Source organism: Oncorhynchus mykiss, chromosome 3 (genome assembly GCF_013265735.2).
Source record: "Oncorhynchus mykiss isolate Arlee chromosome 3, USDA_OmykA_1.1, whole genome shotgun sequence".
NCBI classification, from domain to species: domain Eukaryota; kingdom Metazoa; phylum Chordata; class Actinopteri; order Salmoniformes; family Salmonidae; genus Oncorhynchus; species Oncorhynchus mykiss.
In genome coordinates, this window is record NC_048567.1 from 30,323,690 (window position 1) to 30,343,081 (window position 19,392).

Genomic DNA, 19,392 nt, shown 5'->3' on the forward strand with positions numbered 1-19,392 from the left:
CATATGCACCAGTAAAGCTTTGTATTGCGAATGAAGATCCCCACTGTTATCACTCCAGCTTTCTGATATTGACCTCCACTCTTTTAACAGGAAGGTCACTGACACTGCCAGACTAGCATCATTGAGTTTTAAAATTAGGGGGGAAATTTAGTTACAAAATACACTGCTACATTATGAAATGTAACTGGACCTTAAACACCAATGGGCTATTACCATAAGCATTTCGGATAATCGGTTGGCAAGTGTTGCTTGTGATTGCAGCAACGTAGAGAAAATGAAAACCAAGTAACAAAATCTTGGTACAATAAGACATGTATCCTGTTTTTGCATAGTCCCATCTCAAAGTATTCACATTTACAGTGGCTGGCTATCAGTCTGCATAGTTCTGACATTCAGTTGTCTTGCACCCCATAGTCTAGTCTATTTTATGCAATGAGACTTGGTTACTTGAAAAGTTGGCCTTTTTAATAGTAGTTCCTCTGGCTGGTTCAGTAAAGTAAAAAACTGTCCTGTGCCGTTTTCAACATGTCGTCCACTTGCTCATAATCATGGTCGCTGCACTCATCTGCTTGCACTTCATATTTCGGTGCTGTTGAAAGACAAGTTCATTTTAGGTTTACCGTATAATCTAGGTTTTGTGTGAAGTGGTCACCCAGCGCAAAAACATTTATCTAAACAAAGAATAAAACTACAGATAACAGTCAAATGTTTTATAAAAAGCTACACCAAATGCAGAACGATGAATGGGACAGTTTTTGGCGTTGACTTTTACTTCCCTGATGTCATAGCTCACAAGTAATTTCTAATGTAGGACATACTGTACCTTTATTGTTGGGCTTGTGACTTATAGACTTGACGTAAGTGTTTGGCTGAGCCTTTCCTGACTTGACACCGGTCATAGGCTTTCTTGGATTCAGCGGAGGGGCATCCATGATAGCCTTCACGACAACAGGAAAAATTAAACTACCGTTATATTAGGAGGTGTACATGCTATGTTGAAAAAACAGGAACCACATACTTGCATGGGGTGAGGTGTCTGCATAATCAAATAACATCTTTACATGATAACTGATGAGACTACAGTAACATATGTTATATAAGACATTGATTGAACAACCCAAGACCCTATTATATAAGGCAGCATTCTAGTCCTAGTCAAATGAAGTCACAACTTATTCTACTTATTTAAAGTGTATTTCACAATATCTCAACACATAACACACGTTTCCCCAGGTTCTGTGTTGTTGTGTGTTTGTATGTGTGTGTATTTCAGGAAATAGCTTCCTGGATTCTAAGCAGCTGATTGGTCGACCCCATCGCAGATTTGAGCTCTGACCCCTCCCTCTCGTCAGGGGATACAGCTGTCTCTGAAATTACCAACTCCTTCTCCAGCTTGATAAAATCAAGTGTTCCTTTGTTAGAAGAGAGCTTTTTATGTTCTATGTTGATTGTAGTGGCAGTCATTAAAAGTTTTGTGGATATTATTTTGTAGCCGCTCCTTCCGAGGTATGTATGCCAATAAGATTTAGTGTTTTTGATTTTTGAAATTGTTCACTAAGTATTAGTAATAGTAATTGTCCCTGGGGGAGGGCAACGCACCTTGGGAGTGTTTAGGCAAGAGGCCTGCGGGCATACATAACCCGTAGTATTGAATCTGTCTATGCACACTAGGTAAGACCTGGGCGGACTACCCCCTGTATTTTGGTTAGCGCGCCAGGTGGTGCTAAAGGTTAGGTAAGTAGTGGGAAGGCAGGTAAGGTAGAAGAGGGGACTAACTTTTACTTTCTTTGCTTTGGTTCCATCCAGACCCCTTTCCTCACCTTACCGTGTGTAGGAGTAATAAATTCCCTGTAAACTGTATTTTTCTCTGCTTCTGTCATCCTTCCCCACACCTACGATCACATACTTTTTTCACTCCACGGGGAGAAGAGATGTAGCGGGGTGTTGGGTTCCCTCCAAGAGGCGTAAGTAACAACACTTTACAGATACTTAAAAAAAAATAATTAAAACAGAAACAGCAGACATAGAGACAGTACAGTGACACAAAAAAACGAGACAATTTCACAGCTAAGACAAGGAATGTGGGGGCTCCAAGGCAGAGTACAAGGGAAATACATGGGATGCAAGACAGTAGGCAGGACATGTAGGACAGTAAACGAGTCCAGCAAGACAGGAGTGACAACAGGAGATGAGCAGCGCTATATCCTGCCTAGAAAGTACATAAGGTCTGAAAGTAAGAGCTTACCGGAGGCAGAGGAGCAGGGGGCCTGTGAGTCTTTTTGCTATTAAGACTTAGACCACTCAACAAGGAAATGGTGCCACTTTTGGGTGGATGGCAGGGGGTGTCTGGTTGTGAGGATGAAGGGGTTGCCTTTGAAGACTTTGATGGCTTTGATCTTGACGATGGCTTTGGTGGACGTGGTGGTGGGGGCTCATCTGATGCGGTGAGCTTTCGAAATTCGCAATAGAATGAGTCTGTCACCTCTGTAACTGTCTCCAGGTGATAATCTTGGGCCAAAGGCAAGGGGTCATTAGTAAAGGACAAAGACATGTTAAGCCAGTGAGTGGGTATCTCAAAGCACCTCTCTGGATTTCCTGGAAGGCTGGCCTGTATCATGGGCTGTATAGTAGTAGCCTCCAGCCTCAGGGATGAGAACCCCACCAGAGGATCTGTCTCCAGCTCTGCGTCACGGCTCGCCACCTTAACGTCCAACGGCAGAGCGAAGGCCTTGCACAAGTCCATCAGGCTGTACTTCTTGTTGTCCGTGAGCTTCTCCACAAAGTGGCTCTGCATGCACAGGGGCAAGTGGACAACCTCGCTCTCCTCCTCTTCATCCACCTCGTCGTCATCGTCCACTTCTTGGAGACGTCTACATACAAGGACCTCCATGGTCTGGTTATTCTTCTCCTGGCTAGTTCTTCCACCAGGCAGCTTCACCTTCTCGCAGCGCAGCACCTCCAGCTGCTCGCCCACACTGAGCGCCAGAAAACCCTCCTCATCCAGCTCCTCACTGTGCTGCGTCACCCTGACCTTGAGAAACAGTGCCCGGGTCGAGGCGGCGTACAGCTCGTACACTGACTCAAACTCCCGCGGCCTCCGTCTCAGGCGTCCCCCGTAGCGCTGCGACACTAGGAAGTACTGGCGTGCATTGCGCCCCTTGATACCCGAAGCCAGAACCATGGCTGAGGAACCACGCTTGTGAAGGACTAGAGGATGGCCTTTGTGTAGTTCAGCCAGCCAGGTACAGCGGAACAGAGGCTGGCCCTCATGGTGCTCCAGTATTTCAGCCGTGGTGGGGAAGGCCTCATCTGGCTGGGCAAATACCTCGGACAGAGTGAGTGGGGTCACAAATGTCAAGTCTTGGGATTGCGTCGTCACGTCGACTACATCCACCTCCAAGCTGGAGGGGAACTTGACTATGTTCTTCCTCACTGCGAGAAAATTTGAGAAATTATGTTGAAGGGTGTAGACCCACACAGTAAAGTACTACATTTGATGATGAGCAGAACACAAAAACTAAGCTGTATGTTCAAAATGTACAATCCTGTAGTGCAATGATTTGTGAAAAAGAAATGCAGGCTACAGCTTGCCAATAGCTTTAATGATGTGCTCCTCAGCCAACACATCTCTCACTTCTAGATTATAACATGATATCTCAGTGTTTTTTCATTAGCTAAGTAAGTATGCCGTTGGTTGACTCAGAACCAGGTTCTACTCACAGTGCATGATGGCCTGGACCTGGTATATGGGGCTGAAGACTAGTGATCCCCCGTGCTTGGTCTTCTTGCTGAAGCGAAAGCGCCGGCTACAGAGGTGGGGCGAGGATATGATCTCCTGGAGGGTGTAGGTCTGGTCACTCTCACACTCATAGAACTCCCCACGGCAGGAGAAGGGGACAAGCACTTCAGCCAACGCCCCCTGCTGGCCTCTGAGTTGACAGCGGACGCAGCTCTCCTCACCCCCGTCTTGCTGCTCGATGTACAGCATGGTCACGGCCATCCCGGCACCAAGGGTGAAATTCTCAAAAGTCAGCTCACATCGGCTGGTGAAGGTGAAGGGAAAGCAGGTGTCCAGGCCTACAGGCCTCAGACTCACCATCTCCTCCACTGTGTTGTATGGCATCTCCTCTGGAACCAGCTTGAACAGATCTGAGAGGGAGAGTCCACAATGAGCCCATGAATAACACAGCATTGATCAAGGGACTTTATTAGAATTTATTAAACATATTACCATGGTTAATAAAGAATTGGGGGGTTCACTTACATAGAATCACTAGAACTGCTATTCTTGGTAGAGTCGATCATCTTTGCTTGATGGACCAAAGGTTTTTCTATTTCTAGCCCTGGCTAAGTGCATTTGTTGAAAACCGTAAGCCTCACCTGCATGGTTGAGGGGCAGCTGAAACTTCTCATTGTTGCTGATGTCCTCACAGCTGACAGACAGGAGCTTGATGTCGATGACCTTCACCAGGTCCCCCGTGGATAGGCACACCTCGTTTCCCGACAGCTCATAAACAGACCCTATAAAGCATCAACACACCACAATTTCAGCTCTGATGACAATGCATATTTGCAGCAACATACATGTACAGTACTTGTTGATTTATATATTTTTTTATCAGAGGTGATTACTCAATAATACTGTCCAATTACAAAGCATTCCTGAACTGATGGAAAAATATCTTAATATATGCAGTACACAGTATTAACTTCTCTGTTCTAGGAACATGAGACTTTGTACACTCATTTTTTCCTAATTTCCTTATTTGTCTGCTGCAACATTTCAAGGTAGTCTACTGACTGACCGCCCATCCATATAACCAAGCATATGATCTATTAACCTTTGAACATGTGATATTACATACACTCCTCTATGTATTTATTTAGACTGAAGCAAAATGTTTCATGAGGCGACAGTACAGTGTCACCTTTTGTTTGAGGGTATTTTCATACATATCTGTTTTACTGTTTAGAAAGGAAAGCACTTTATATATCTAGTCCTCCCATTTGAAGGTGTCATACAGTATTTAGACATTCACTTATATGAGATTTGAAGTACTCAAACATGTGGTATTTTAATCCCACATTCCTAGCACGCAATAACTACATCAAGCTTGTGACTCTACAAACTTGTTGGATGCATTTGCCATTTATTTTCGTTGTGTTTCAGATGATGTTGTGCCCAATAGAAGTCAAATGAAAGTTTATTGGTCACCTACACAGTTTTCCAGATGTTATTGCAGGTGCAGTGAAACAGTGCAGCAATATCAAGCAATATAGTAACAATACGCACATAATCAGAAAGCAAAATAAAATGACAAGGAATTAAGACATCAGAGCAGTTTTCAGAGTCCGGAATATAAATATATACACCATCGTTCAAAAGTTTGGGGTCACTTAGAAATGTAATTATTTTTGAAAGAAAAGCACTTTTTTGTCCATTTAAAATAGCATCAAATGAATCAGAAATACAGTTTAGACATTGGTAATGTTGTAAATGACAATTAATGGAATATCTACATAGGCGTACAGAGACCCATTACCAGCAACCATCACTCCTGTGTTCCAATGGCACGTTGTGTTAGCTAATCCAAGTTGATCATTTTAAAAGGCTAATTGATCATTAGAAATTCTTCTTGCAATTATGTTAGCACAGCTGTTGTGCTAATTAAAGAAGCAATAAATCTGGCCTTCTTTAGACTAGTATCTGGAGCATCAGCATTTGTGTGTTCGATTACAGGCTCAAAATGGCTAGAAACAAATGACTTTCTTCTGAAACTCGTCAGTCTATTCTTTTTCTGAGAAATGAAGGCTATTCTATGCGAGAAATTACCAAGAAACTGAAGATCTCGTACAATGCTGTGTACTACTCCCTTCACAGAACAGCGCAAACTAGCTCTAACCAGAATAGAAAGAGGAGTGGGAGGCCCCGGTGCACAACTGTGCAAGACAAGTACATTAGAGTGTCTAGTTTGAGAAACAGATGCCTCACAAGTAATCAACTGGCAGCTTCATTAAATAGTACCCGCAAAACACCAGTCTCAACATCAACAGTGAAGAGGTGACTCCGGGATGCTGGCCTTCTAAGTAGAGTTGCAAAGAAAAAGCCATATATCAGACTCGCCAATAAAAATAAAAGATTAAGATGGGCAAAAGAACACAGACACTGGACAGAGGAACTCTGCCTAGAGCGCCAGCATCCCGGAGTCGCCTCTTCACTGTTGACGTTGAGACTGGTGTTTTGCGTGTACTATTTAACGAAGCTGCAAGCTGAGGACTTGTGAGACATCTGTTTCTCAAACTAGGCACTTCTTCTTTAATCAGCACAACAGTTTTCAGCTGTGCTAACAAAATTGTAAAAGGGTTTTCTAATGATCAATTAGCCTTTTAAAATGATAAACTTGGATTACCTAATACAATGGGCCATTGGAACACAGGAATGATGGTTGCTGATATTGGGCCTCTATACGCTGTGGCTTTCAGCAGGTCAGCCACCAGGGGGAGACTCGTCGAGGCCTGGTAACAGACGATGTATACATCACGAGGCGATGGCTCCATCTGCTGAAACAAGAAGTGGAGGCTATGCTGAGGATTGGGGTCGTTGAACAGTCTCACAGTGCATGGTGCAGCCCCATCGTGTTGGTGCCCAAACCGGACGGGAGCCACCGCTTCTGTAATGATTTCCGGGGTGTGAACGAAATAAGCTTATTCGACGCCTACCCCATGCCAAGGTTGGACGAGCTCATCGACCGATTGGGAAAGGCCCGGTACATCAGCATCCTTGACCTGACCAAAGGATGTTGGCAGGTACCGTTGCCAGCCTCCTCCCGGGAGAAGACGGCGTTCTCGACACCTGACGGTTTGTATCAGTACCGGGTGCTCCCGTTCGGTCGCCATGGAGCCCCGCCCATCTTCCAGAGACTGATGAACAGAGTGCTTTGACCCCACCAGCAGTACGCAGCGGCATATCTGGATGATATCATCATACACAGCCAGGGTTGGGAAAAGCCTGGCTGTGGAACCCCACAAAATGCAAACTAGGTTTCGAGGAGGTAGAGTACCTGGGGTATTTGATCGGACGGGGGAACGTCAAGCCCCAGGATAAGAAGGTTCACGCGGTACATGACTGGCCCGTTCCACGCTCCAAGACACAGGTCAAGTCCTTCCTGGGACTGGCCGGATACTATAGCCGGTTTATCCCCAAATTTGCGGCTATAGCTTCCCCCCTCACCGATCTAACCAGAGTCCGCCTCCCGAAAACAGTGAGATGGACGGACGAGAGATAAGTGGCGTTCAGCCATCTGAAGGAAGCACTGTGCTCCCATCCGATTCTCATAACGCCGATTTCCAGGTGCCGATGGTGGTCCAGACAGATGCATGTGATACGTGCTGTCTAGGTGCTGTTCTGTCCCAGATACACGATGGGGAGGAGCACCCCATCATGTGGTTAGGTACCCACTTCACCCTGGTCACAGACCATGCTCCCCTGGTCTGGATGGCCAGGGGAAAGGACACAAACGATCGGGTCACCAGGTGGTTCTTGTCCCTTCAACGCTGCTCTTGTTCTGTTGTGCACAGGTCAGGGAAGAAGCATGGAAACTCGGATGCCATATCGAGAAAGGAGACATACGTTTCACTGATGACAGTCCCCTTCCTGATAGAGCTAAGGGGGCCTGTGTGACGTACAGCAGGTCAGCCACCAGGGGGAGACTCGTCGAGGCCTGGTGACAGATGATGTATACATCACGAGGCGATGGCTCCATCTGCTGGACGTGCCAGGTCTCGACAGGTTCTCTGGCCAGGACTAATTGAAGCTGATTGGGAGTTGGTGAGTAATCAAGGGCTGATTGCTCACCAGCTGTGCAAGGCCCATAAAGCTGCCAGAAAGGCAGCACACAGGGAGAGTGGGAGAAGAAAGGACTCCCGTATAGTTGGGGACGGTTAGAGATCCCGACAGGATACAGCAAGACCCGGAGCCCAGAAGACCCAGAAGCCGGAGGACGACAGAATGCTCAGTCAGCCATTGTTTTTAAGCGTGTCTTTGGGACTGCAAGTAGTCTTTGATCATTTGACCGAAGTGACCGTGAAGACGGTTTGGGGCTGAGCAGTTCACTGAGGTTTTGGGGACCAGAGGCATTGAATGTATCAGAGGTGATGCAATACTGGACCTAATCATTACAGACATGAACCAGCTTTACCATAAACCATCCATCCTAACAGCCATTGGCCTCAGTGATCATTAGGCAGTCCAATGGCCTTCAAAAGCCCAACAAACCAGAAGTGAGAACATCGTCCTATCCGACAATCTAACCTGGACAGTTTTGGAAAGTTGATCACAACCCACTCCTGGCAAGAAGTATACAATGCCCCTGATGCTACATCCAAGACTGCTGCCTTCTATAACATGGACTGCTGTGTGTAATGACCACCTCCCTGTCCAAACTGTGAAAATGCACCCTACTGACAGACCCTGGATGACAGCAGAGGAGACTGGTAGGAGGAGCTATAGGAGGATAGGCTCATTAATGGCTTGAACAGAATATATGGAATGGAGTCAAACACATCAAGCATATGGAAACCATGTTTGACTCCGTTCCGTTTATTCCAAACCATTACAATGAGCCTGCACTCCTATAGCTCCTCCCACCAGCCTCCTCTGGCTGAAATCAAGGCCCCTCTGAAAATGCATATTCCTAGCCATGATCAAAACAACAAATTAGGAATAACAAATGAAATTAACAACTGGTTCTCTCAGGTCAGCCAATCACTAACCTCCCTGGACACAACAGCCATCCCTGCTTTTTTACATTCCCTGCAGCCTCTCCCAGAAATCCAACCCTTGGAGGACAACCTGTGTGTGATCAAAACCAACAAAGCCCCTAGCCCCTACGGTGTGCAACAGCAGATCCTATGAGAATTTGCCTGCGAGTTGAGCCAACCCATCAGTGACATCCTCAAAACATCATTCTATTGAGGTGAATCCCTCTTCCAGTGGAAAGAAGCCACGTTCGTGCTCATCCCCAAGACCCTCCACCAGACAGCCAATCAGCTACTGCCTATATCCCTGACACCACAACTATCAAAAGTTCCTGTGACCTTCGCTGCCACCTGGATGAAGGAAGACATAAAACCCAACCTAGACCCCAGACAGTTTGGAAGCAGACCCCAAAAATCATCGACTTACGATCTCGTTAGCCTTTTGGATTATACAAGCAGTCATACATCCCATCCACCATAACCACCTTCATCAACACTTACTTCTCCAAGGCATTTGACAAAATTGACCACACCATCGCCATTGAACGGCTGACCCAACTGGATGTCAGACCTGCCCTCACAGCATGGCTCGTCAGTTTTGTGACCGGACATAAACAACACTCTGCTAGGAACAGAAGGGAGGTGTGGCTCAAGGAACTCCTCTGGGTCCTCTCATCTTCCTTGCAGTCATAGACGGTGCAGCCCGGGATGTTGAGAGTAGGTGGAAGTACGTTGCTGATTTCAGTCAACACATGCACAATGGGAAAAATCTGCACACCAAAGCAGGCCCTGGACAACTTTGACTCATGGGTTCAGGCAAGAAAAATGTCACTGAACTCTGCCAAAGTCAAGGTCCTATCAGTGACCCTCACTAGAAATCCACCTGTCCCATGACCTCTCCAGTTTGAGGGGCAGGGCTGCAAAGGAGCTCAAAGTATCTAATAGTGTGAAGATTCTAGGGTTAACGGTACTGATGGATTTACAATGGGGTAAGCAGGTTGTTACATTTTTTTGGTGCAATTTGTTACGCTTTGGTGCAATTTTTACAAGTATGTGGTACATTTTCAAAACACATAGTACAAAACTCAAAACAGTGTGGCAGACGGCAGGGAGAGGTGAGGGGAGTGGTTATTGAGGGGAGATTTATTGCAGCCCACTGGCTCCACCCCCAAGCCTTATATGGACTTCCTGCCCCAACGAGGCAAGGCTGTAGTTTGTTAAGCCAGGGAGTGCTTGGGGATATAGGAGGAAGCAGCCTGCACAAAGGAGCAGAGAATAGAGAGAGAATTGTGTGTTATGAAGAGTGGGAGAAGAGAAAACAGTATCAGTGAGATTACCCCGTTTGTGTACCGAATTGGCTGAGGACCTAAGTTTTGGGATTCCCCCGGGAGAACGGAACAGACAACGACTTGTGAACTGGGAAGTAATTGGTGAATTCCCTCTTTCTCTGTGCACAAAAATCCCTAATATCTCCCCTTTGTGCTACTGGTGCATGTTGTGTTATTGAACTTGGTGACTTTGAAACCCCACACCCTTTAGCCTGCTACAACAGATTAGCAAAAAGGCAGTTTCAAAACTCAAAGCACATTTCCAAATGACTGAGTACAACACAATCAGTCACTTTTTCACTAAAATTCAATCAGTGTTTCATCTAGAAATACATGTTCATATTAAGAATTTGCCTTTCGCAATGCTCACATTACTTTTAATATGGTAGTCTTATTTGTTAATATACCTTTCACTATTACTTAATCCAACTGCTCTTATTCAATAATCAACCTTTTTGTAAACCTATACATTTCAAAACATATACAGATTTGGATAACTACAGAATTCCAATGTATGTTTGTAAAATATAAACAAAAAAGTATGATATATACTGAGTGTACAAAACGTTAAGGACACCTGCTCTTTCCACGATCTTCACTGACCAGGTGAATCCAAGTGAAAGCTATGATCCCTTATTGATGTCACTTGTTAAATTCACTTTGTGTGTAGCTGGTAGGGGAGGAGATGGGTTAAAGAATAATTTTTAAGCCTTGAGACAATTGAGATGGTGTATGTGTGCCATTCAGAGGGTGAATCGGCAAGACAAAATGATTCATTGTCTTTAAACAGGGTATGGTAGTAGGTGCCAGGCACACCGGTTTGTGTCAAGAACTGCAATGCTTCTGGGTTTTTCACGCTCAACAGTTTCCCATGTGTATCAACAATGGTCCGAGGACAGACGCTATGCGCTTCAGCACTGGGCAGTCCCGTTTTGTGAGCTTGTGTGGCCTACTACTTTGCAGCTGAGCCGATGTTGCTCATACACGTTTCCACTTCACAATGACAGCATTTACAGTTGCCCAGGGCAGAATTTTGACGAACTGACTTGTTGGAAAGGTAGCATCCTACGATGGTGTCACGGAGCTCTTCAGTAAGGCCATTCTTCGGCTAATGTTTCACTTTGATGATTGCATGGCTGTGTGCTCAATTTTATACACCTGTTAGCAACGGGTGTGGCTGAAATAGCCGAATCCACTCATTTTAATTGTTGTCCACATACTTTTATGTATATATAGTGTATCTTGCATTTTTTGCTATTGGATCAACTGGTTATTAAAACAACTAAATTGAGAATGTATAATTGTTGTATTTTGATGATTAAACCAATGTTTTCATGATATTTCACAGTAAACTTATATTTTGGATGAATGTTTTTGTGGTGAAAGATGTTTGCAAGTGTTACCAGTTTGGAGTTTTGTACTAGTTTTGTACTTGTGAAAATGGCAACAAAGCGATTGAATAGAACTGTGAAGATAATGTTTGCAAGAAGGCAATTGTAGGCCAAAATATAATCTTTTAACTTTGCTAAAATAAAACAATTTTTAATGGTGAGCTTTTCTTTCTATGATGATCACATTTTTTGGTTGCACCTCAACTCACGTTGGTTAAGCGCTCGCCACTTAATTTCACATCAGCCTAGCCGTATGTCAGGCTTGGATTCGCAATACCAAAACGATTCATTCATGATTATCCATAATCATGGTAGCATCCACATTAATATAGAAGTGTTCAGAAACATATGGTACTTTTATTGTAAATAAGACTCAAGTGACACAATACATCACTTACTATTCATTTCTACTGGGCACAACACAATCTGAAACACAACCAAAGAAAACTGCAAATGCATTCTAGGACTATTTAATCAAATACTACACCTTTGACTACTTTAATACACATATCTGTTTTACCGTTTAGAAATTACAGTATCTAGTCTCACCATTTGAAGGTGTCTTATTTGGACAAATGTAATCATATGTATATGAAAATACCCTCAGTTGTAAATACGACAGTCTGTACTGTTGCCTAATTATGAGACTTTTATTCTACTTCTGTTTGTGTGTGTCAGAATTGAGTATAAAAAACTGCCACTGACTGTTAATCAGTAAGCTTGTCTGTCTCATTTCAGGCAATGTAAAAATAGGTTTGCCCACACATGGGGTTTATGAAAGAAAGTATGAAAAAGTCCTACCTTGAAAGTATACACCAGAGCAAACCTGTAGAGTCCGTGGCAGACAAGTTTGATCCAAGGATGCAATTAATTCTTGCAGGGACATAACTACTTCAGTGCCTGCCATCACTGCAGTGCAGAACCCGATGTTGGGCTGTCTAGGCTCAACTGTGTTTCCAAGAGAGGTGCCACTGATCTAACAGTTGAAAGCAACGACTGTATGAGGAAGTAGGCAACCAGATATTTTCAAGTAAAGTTAACCCCTGCCCTGTGATACTAGCTTGTGTTGCCAATAAAGATATGTGAACATGGCTTTTACTTCTTTATTGTTTGCTTATTTTATGCAGACATAAACATTTTATTAGTTGCCTACAATCAAAAAAGAAACAACTCACCATGTTTCCTATGGGAAATTGATGATTCCTAGCAGTACAGTTTTGCATTGTGGAATTTTTTATTCTATTCATGTTGTTCTCTGTATGTGAATATATTTTTTAATAGATTTCTCAATATCAGCTGTAAAGCAAACTGCCCCTCAGGAATAATAAACATTATATACTCTATACCATAGCAGTCCAAAGGTCTAATTAAAATACATTCTGCAAACTTGTATGGTCTGTGATAAATGGGAAGCTACATGAACATGCACCAAAATGTAATGTTGCACTGCAACTTCCTACAATTTTCAGTCTATAAATGGAATATAAAACAAGGATGTTGCTCCAGTAGTCTGTTCTTCTGTTCAGTGACTTTTCAATAAAAAATGGTCTATTCTATTGACTATTCTTGAAGTTATTCAATCTGATTCAAGGGAATGCGCGATAATGAAACCTAGGCATAATAACTGTATGCGTTAGTGCGTGTATGTTCATAGTTGCCATTACATTTCAGTAGGTAACCTTTTTTCTAGGGTCGAATCAAGTCATTGTAGATAATGGAATGCATTACTTTCCTTTCGTCCATTTGGGCAGAGACGGGGAGATTTGGCTGTCAACGGATTAACCCGCCCAAAACTACAATTCCCAAACCAAGGGAACATTTTACCCAGCATTCAACGTGTTTGTGAATGGGATAATGCTGCAAGATGGCGACAATTGCAACTGCTACAAACTTACCATCTTTTGATTGTCCAACATGGTGAGAAAATGCAATTATTCGAGATATTTACGTTATACAAAGACATCAAGTGCATGCAAAATCACAAAACAGCATTACTTTTTTTATTTTGTAGCTGGAAACGTATGTATTCCTTTTAGCCACGTCTTATTAGCTAACACATGCTAGCTAGCTGATACATTTCACTGAATGGTGTGCTTAGCTTTTGGTCCTTGTTCTTTTCAGGGCAGGCAAGCCCCCTCCAGGACTCCATTTGGACGTGATGAAAGGTGACAAAATGGTCGAGGTAAGAGCTTGGGGCTTCACGGGGCAAACATTTGAACTGCCTGTCTGTATTAGCCACACTCAAACAAGGTAGATATTCTGTATTGTTCCTTAGAATATGCCTAATATCTTGCATAATAGATCATCCATAACGCAACTGATGGGTTTACTTACATTCTGTACTGACCAACTGTACCAGCTTTATCAAAAGCTCTGATAGAGAACCATATGTGGTCCTATGTGATGTAGTTTACCCTTAAATGTCAATAGTCTAGACTGTCTACTTCAATATAGTATACACAATATACAATATAGTATACTTCAGTCTGTATCCTTCAGTATAGGTAGCTAGGTGTCATGGTGTACTTAACTAAATAAACAAATTGATCAAACATGCATGCACCAGATATGGACCCGGCTGTCCTCAGCACCAGTACACACTGGTGTCTGAGTTCCGTGATTGTTGGGTTTTAAGAAAGGTGCCACAGAAACAGCAGCCCTGATATTTAAGCTCATGAGTGTGAAGGTGCACTCTTGAGTTATGGCTCAGAGGCACAGTGATTTAAATTGTTTCTTACAGCTGGAAAGGATTTCATTCAATGTTATCAGTGTTGTTAGCCTGGGTGTCTGTTTCTGATCTCTTGCAGACTCCTTACGGAATTGTCTTGCTAAAACAGCTTGGTGTGAGAATGAGTGATGAGTTGGCAAGAAAGCAGAATTATAAATGGGACCTGGCTATGATGTTGTGACAGGGCAATACATGTATTTTCTCATATCTGTTCGTTATGATGGTGAATCTTTGTAGAAACTGATCATTGACGAGAAAAAGTACTACTTATTCGGGAGGAACCCGGACATGTGTGACTTCACCATCGACCACCAGTCATGTTCACGCGTGCATGCTGCCCTGGTCTACCACAAGCACCTGAAGAGGGTGTTCCTTATTGATAACAACAGCAGTAAGTGAACTGTCGTGTACATTAGTCTGTAAAATACTGTATCTTACTTCAGCTAGTAACAAAAACTCAATGTAACAGTTGCATTGCCTTAGAGGAGTGCACTGTAGAATAAAGGCTATGGAACTATTATGTTTTGTTGACTCTTTACTTCACTTTTTATAAACTACATCCCTACATGATATGTGGACTTGAAGGTTGTAAATTACGTTCTCAGCGCATGGTACCTTCCTGGGACACATCCGCCTGGAGCCCAATAAGCCTCAGCAGGTCCCCATAGACTCCACCATGTCGTTTGGGGCGTCCACGAGAGCCTACACCATCCGGGAGAAACCTCAGAGCCAGCAAGGAACCAATGCCGCCACAGGGGACAGCAAGGCCGGAGAGGACGAGGAGGGGTCTAAGGGCCTCTTAGGATTACCAGAGGAGGAGACCGAGTTAGAGGTGTGTCTCCAGTAGTTGTCTACCAGGGCATTTGTATAGACATGCTGGTAAGGAGGGTGTGTACTATTACCACAGTAGCTATAGATACACTTTGTTAAACAGGACATAGTGAGTTATATTTTGTTCTGTCAGTTTACATTTTTTTTAAAAAATTTTTTAGCTCTCGCTGTTTCCAATTCTGTGTGTTTAGACAAGGCTATTCCTATTAAGCACATGAGTCTATTAACTTTGTTTCACTTCTCCTTTCCCAAACATTCATCCATCCCCCTGTCTGGGCTGTGACAGAACCTGACAGAGTTCAACACGGCCCACAACAAGCGCATCTCCACCCTGACCATCGAGGAGGGCAACCTAGAGATCCAGAGACCCAAGAGGAAGAGGCGGAACTCCAGAGTCACCTTCAACGAGGACGATGAGGTCATCAACCCGGGTAAGCTCTCTCTTCAACCCCATTGGCCTAGCACCAGTATCCAAGTATTGGTTCTTTATCTGTAGTTGAGGAAAAAGTGTTTCTGTGCCTGTCATATTTCACAAAGTGTCTAAGAGACATAAAAAAAAAAAGAAATTATGATCTAAAAGAAAATATTGATCCTAGTTGAACACTCTCACTTTGAGATGCTTTGTAAACATGGACCCTAATTTACAGTACCAGTCAAAAGTTTGGACACCTACTCATTCAAGGGCATTCTCTCAACCAGCTTCACCTAGAATGCTTTTCCAACAGTCTTGACGTAGTTCCCACATGCTGAGCACTTGTTGGCTGCTTTTCCTTCACTCTGCAGTTTAACTCATCCCAAACTATCTCAATTGGGTTGAGGTTGGATGATTGTGGAGGCCAGGTCATCTGATGCAGTACTCTATCACTTTCTTTCTTGGTCAAATATCCCTTACACAGCCTGGGGGTGTGTTGTCATTGTCCTGTTGAAAAACAAATAGTCCCAATAAGCGCAAAACAGATAGGATGGCGTATCGCTGCAGAATTCTAAATAAATCACTGACAGTGTCACCAGGAAAGCACTCCCACGCCATCACACCTTCTCCTCTGTGCTTCACGGTGGGAACCACACATACGGAGATAATCCGTTCACCTTCTCTGCTTCTCACAAAGACACGGTGGTTGGAACCAAAAATCTCTCATTTGGACTCACATCAGACCAAATTACATATTTCCTCCTGTCTAATGTCCATTGCTTGTGTTTCTTGGCCCAAACAAGTCTTCTTATTGGTGTCCTTTTAGTAGCAGTTTCTTTACAGCAATTCGACCATGAAGGCATGGTTCATGCAGTCTCCTCTGAACAGTTGATGTTGAGATGTTTTGGGTCTTTCTTTCCTGTGGCGGTCCTCATGAGAGCCAGTTTCATCATAGCACTTGATGGTTTTTGCGACTGCACTTGAAGAAACTTTCAAAGTTCTTTATTTTCCGCATTGACTGACCTTCATGTCTTAAAGTAATGAGAAACTGTCATTTCCTTTTGCTTATTTGAGCAGTTCTTGCCATAATATGGACTTGGTCTTTTACCAAATAGGATGACAAGGTAGGGGTGTATATTGTTTTACAACACAACTGTTTGACTTAAATACATTAAGAAGGAAAGAAATTCTACAAATGTACTTTTAACAAGCCACACCTTTTAATTGAAATGCATTCCAGGTGACTACCTAATGAAGCTGGTTGAGAGAATGCCAAAAGCTGTAATTTAGGCAAAGGGGGTCTATTTGAAGAGTCTCGAATGTAAAGTATATATTTTGATTTGTTTTACACTTTTTTTTGGTTACTACAAAATTCCCTGTGTTATTTCGTAGTTTTGATTTCTTCACTATTATTCTACAATGCAGAAAATAGTAAAAAATAAAGAAAAACCATGGAAATGAGTAGGTGTCCAAACTTTTGACTGGTGCTGTAAGTAATTATATAAACTGAGGTTGGGTGAAAATAAGGAACTTTGTGCCAATCTAAAACCTGTTGCTTCACTCATGTAATGCATGCAGTAACTCAGTGCTTCTTGAAACCTTACAGAGGACATTGATCCCTCTGTGGGGCGCTTCAGGAACATGGTGCAGACTGCTGTCGTCCCTATAAAGGTAAGCCACTAAAATGCATCTATTGCATGAGGTGTCAAGATCCTTTTATACGGTCACATTTCAGTTTAAGGAAGCCTATAATTAAGATAATTGCAATGATATCCCAGAAACAAACACTATAAATAGCCTACAGATGAGTTACTACTCAGTCTTTGGTCGTTTCCACTCTAGAAACAGAAAATGGAGAGGCACGGCTCACTTAGTATGGACGACGTTGTGACGAGGCGCATCCACAACTACACCTTCGGCGGCGGCCTTTACGGGGACCTGCCACCCACCAGCCACGAGGGCCACCACGCCGGGGCCCCAAGCGGAGCCACTATTCTGGGGGGTCTCCCTCTGCCCTTCCCCAACCCTGCCCCAGAGGTGAACCTGGCCCCGGACGCCCCCCAGCCACCTGTCACCCTCAACCCTGTCCCCGTTACAGGCCCCTATCCCTCCGAGGTCCTCAACGAGCCCCGCAAGAAAAAGTATGCTAAAGAGGCATGGCCAGGCAAGAAGCCCACCCCCTCCCTACTAATCTAACCCTCTCCCTACACTATGGCTCTTTCTCGATTCGTCTTTCCTCTGTACTTTACCTCCTCTCTCATGCATTGTAGAAGATCCAAGGTGTCTCCTCTTGGACCTTCTCCAATGTATTTTGAGGCGAGGAGAGAGGACATGAGAAATCCAGGAAAGCCGAATTGGGAAAGAGCCTATGTGGTGGAGGCAGGGCTGACTCTCAGGGTATGGGCGGAGACATCAGGGACCATGACCCGTTGGAGGCGGATCGATTTTTCTTAAGACTGTTTTGTCAATGTTTTCTACGTTACTTCCTCGTTCTCCTAAAGATTATCCGAAAGTCTTCAGTAGTACATTCCATGAAGACAGGAACACCACTCCTTCGGGAGATGAATGTTTGATGTGTTTTACAAATGAAGTCATGTAAAAAAGGCAGTACTTGGCAGACCAAGTCAGTTGGTCAGATAAGAGTAACTTGTGGCATAAATCAGTGTCCCATGGCCGTGATATTTTACCTCTAATTGATAGTCAGGCATCGTGCAGGGAAACAAACACGAAGCGAATGTAACTTAGGAAAACAGCCCTTATGTTGGAAACAAACATCATTATGTTCTCATCCAGATTCACATGGATTTATTTTCCATGCTACAGCACCCAATATTACAGCAGGTTTTTAAAGGACCTGCTCCGTGTTGCCATTTTTGCTATGGGAAAAACATTGCGATACTGGTATCACAGCCTAATCGTTATATGGTTGGTCACTGTGAGTTCCATATTACGATCTCCACTTCCTTCTTTAAGGTCTTAGACTTCAAACAAATATCATCTTTGGACATAGTATTTTTGCTCACTGTAAACATGCATATACAGTGCATTCGGAAAGTATTCAGACCCCTTGATTTTTTTCCAACATTTTGTTACTTAACAGCCTTATTCTAAAATAGGTGCATTTAAAAAAAAAAATTGTATCCATCTGCACACAATACTCCACGTCGAAGCAAAAACAGTGTTTTAGACATTTTAGCAAGTTATTAAAAATAGAATGCTGAAAATATCACATTTACATAATCGCACCTTTGGCAGTGATTACAGCCTCGAGTCTTCTTGAGTATGATGCTACAAGCTTGGCAGACCTTTATTTGGGGAGCTTTTTTCAGGTCTCTCCAGAGATGTTCAAGTCCGGGCTCTGGCGGGGCCACTCAAGGACATTCAGAGACTTGTCCCGAAGCCACTCCTGCATTGTCTTTGCTGTGTGCTTAGGGTCGTTGTTCTTTTGGAAGGTGAACCTTCACCCCAGACTGAGGTCCTGTGCGCTCTGGAGCAGGTTTTCATTAAGGATCTCTCTGTACTTTGCTCCGTTCATCTTTCCCTCGATCCTGACTAGTCTCCCAGTCCCTGCTGCTAAAAGGTATCCCCACAGCATGATGCTGACACCGCCATGCTTCACCGTAGGGATGGTGCCAGGTTTCCTCCAGATGTGCCGCTTGGCATTCAGGCCAAAGAGTTCAATCTTGTTTTCATCAGACCAGAGAATCTTGTTTCTCATGGTCTTTAGGTGCCCTTTGGCAAACTCTAAGCGGGCTGTCGTGCCTTTTGTGAAGGAGTGGCTTCTGTCTGTCCACTCTACCATAAAGGCCTGATTGGTGAAGTGCTGCAGAGATGGTTGTCATTTTGGAAGATTCTCCCATCTCCACAGAGGATCTCTGGAGCTCCTTCAGTGACCATTGGGTTCTTGGCCACTTCCCTGACCAAGGCCCTTCTCCCCCGATTGCT

General features: G+C 43.8%; 2 protein-coding genes and 1 non-coding gene across 3 annotated transcripts; 2 read left to right on the top strand and 1 right to left on the bottom strand.

The window, feature by feature from the left end:
- Positions 1-67: 67 nt before the first annotated feature.
- LOC110517657 (protein THEMIS2) lies at positions 68-12,483 on the bottom strand. Its single transcript, XM_021595606.2, has 6 exons — positions 12,278-12,483; positions 4,381-4,521; positions 3,721-4,149; positions 2,246-3,432; positions 824-938; positions 68-589 (listed from the first exon to the last, which is right to left on the bottom strand). The coding sequence occupies exons 1-6, from the start codon at positions 12,381-12,383 to the stop codon at positions 489-491; spliced, it is 2,079 nt and encodes a 692-aa protein (XP_021451281.2). The 5' UTR covers positions 12,384-12,483; the 3' UTR covers positions 68-488.
- A 460-nt stretch (positions 12,484-12,943) lies between these two features.
- On the top strand, positions 12,944-18,789 carry LOC110517685 (nuclear inhibitor of protein phosphatase 1). Its single transcript, XM_021595618.2, has 7 exons — positions 12,944-13,393; positions 13,598-13,658; positions 14,442-14,595; positions 14,810-15,036; positions 15,322-15,466; positions 17,054-17,118; positions 17,290-18,789. Exons 1-7 carry the CDS (start codon positions 13,341-13,343, stop codon positions 17,641-17,643), a joined length of 1,059 nt encoding a protein of 352 aa, XP_021451293.1. The 5' UTR covers positions 12,944-13,340; the 3' UTR covers positions 17,644-18,789.
- Positions 14,034-14,196, top strand: LOC118964376. Its single transcript, XR_005051424.1, has one exon.
- Positions 18,790-19,392: the final 603 nt, after the last annotated feature.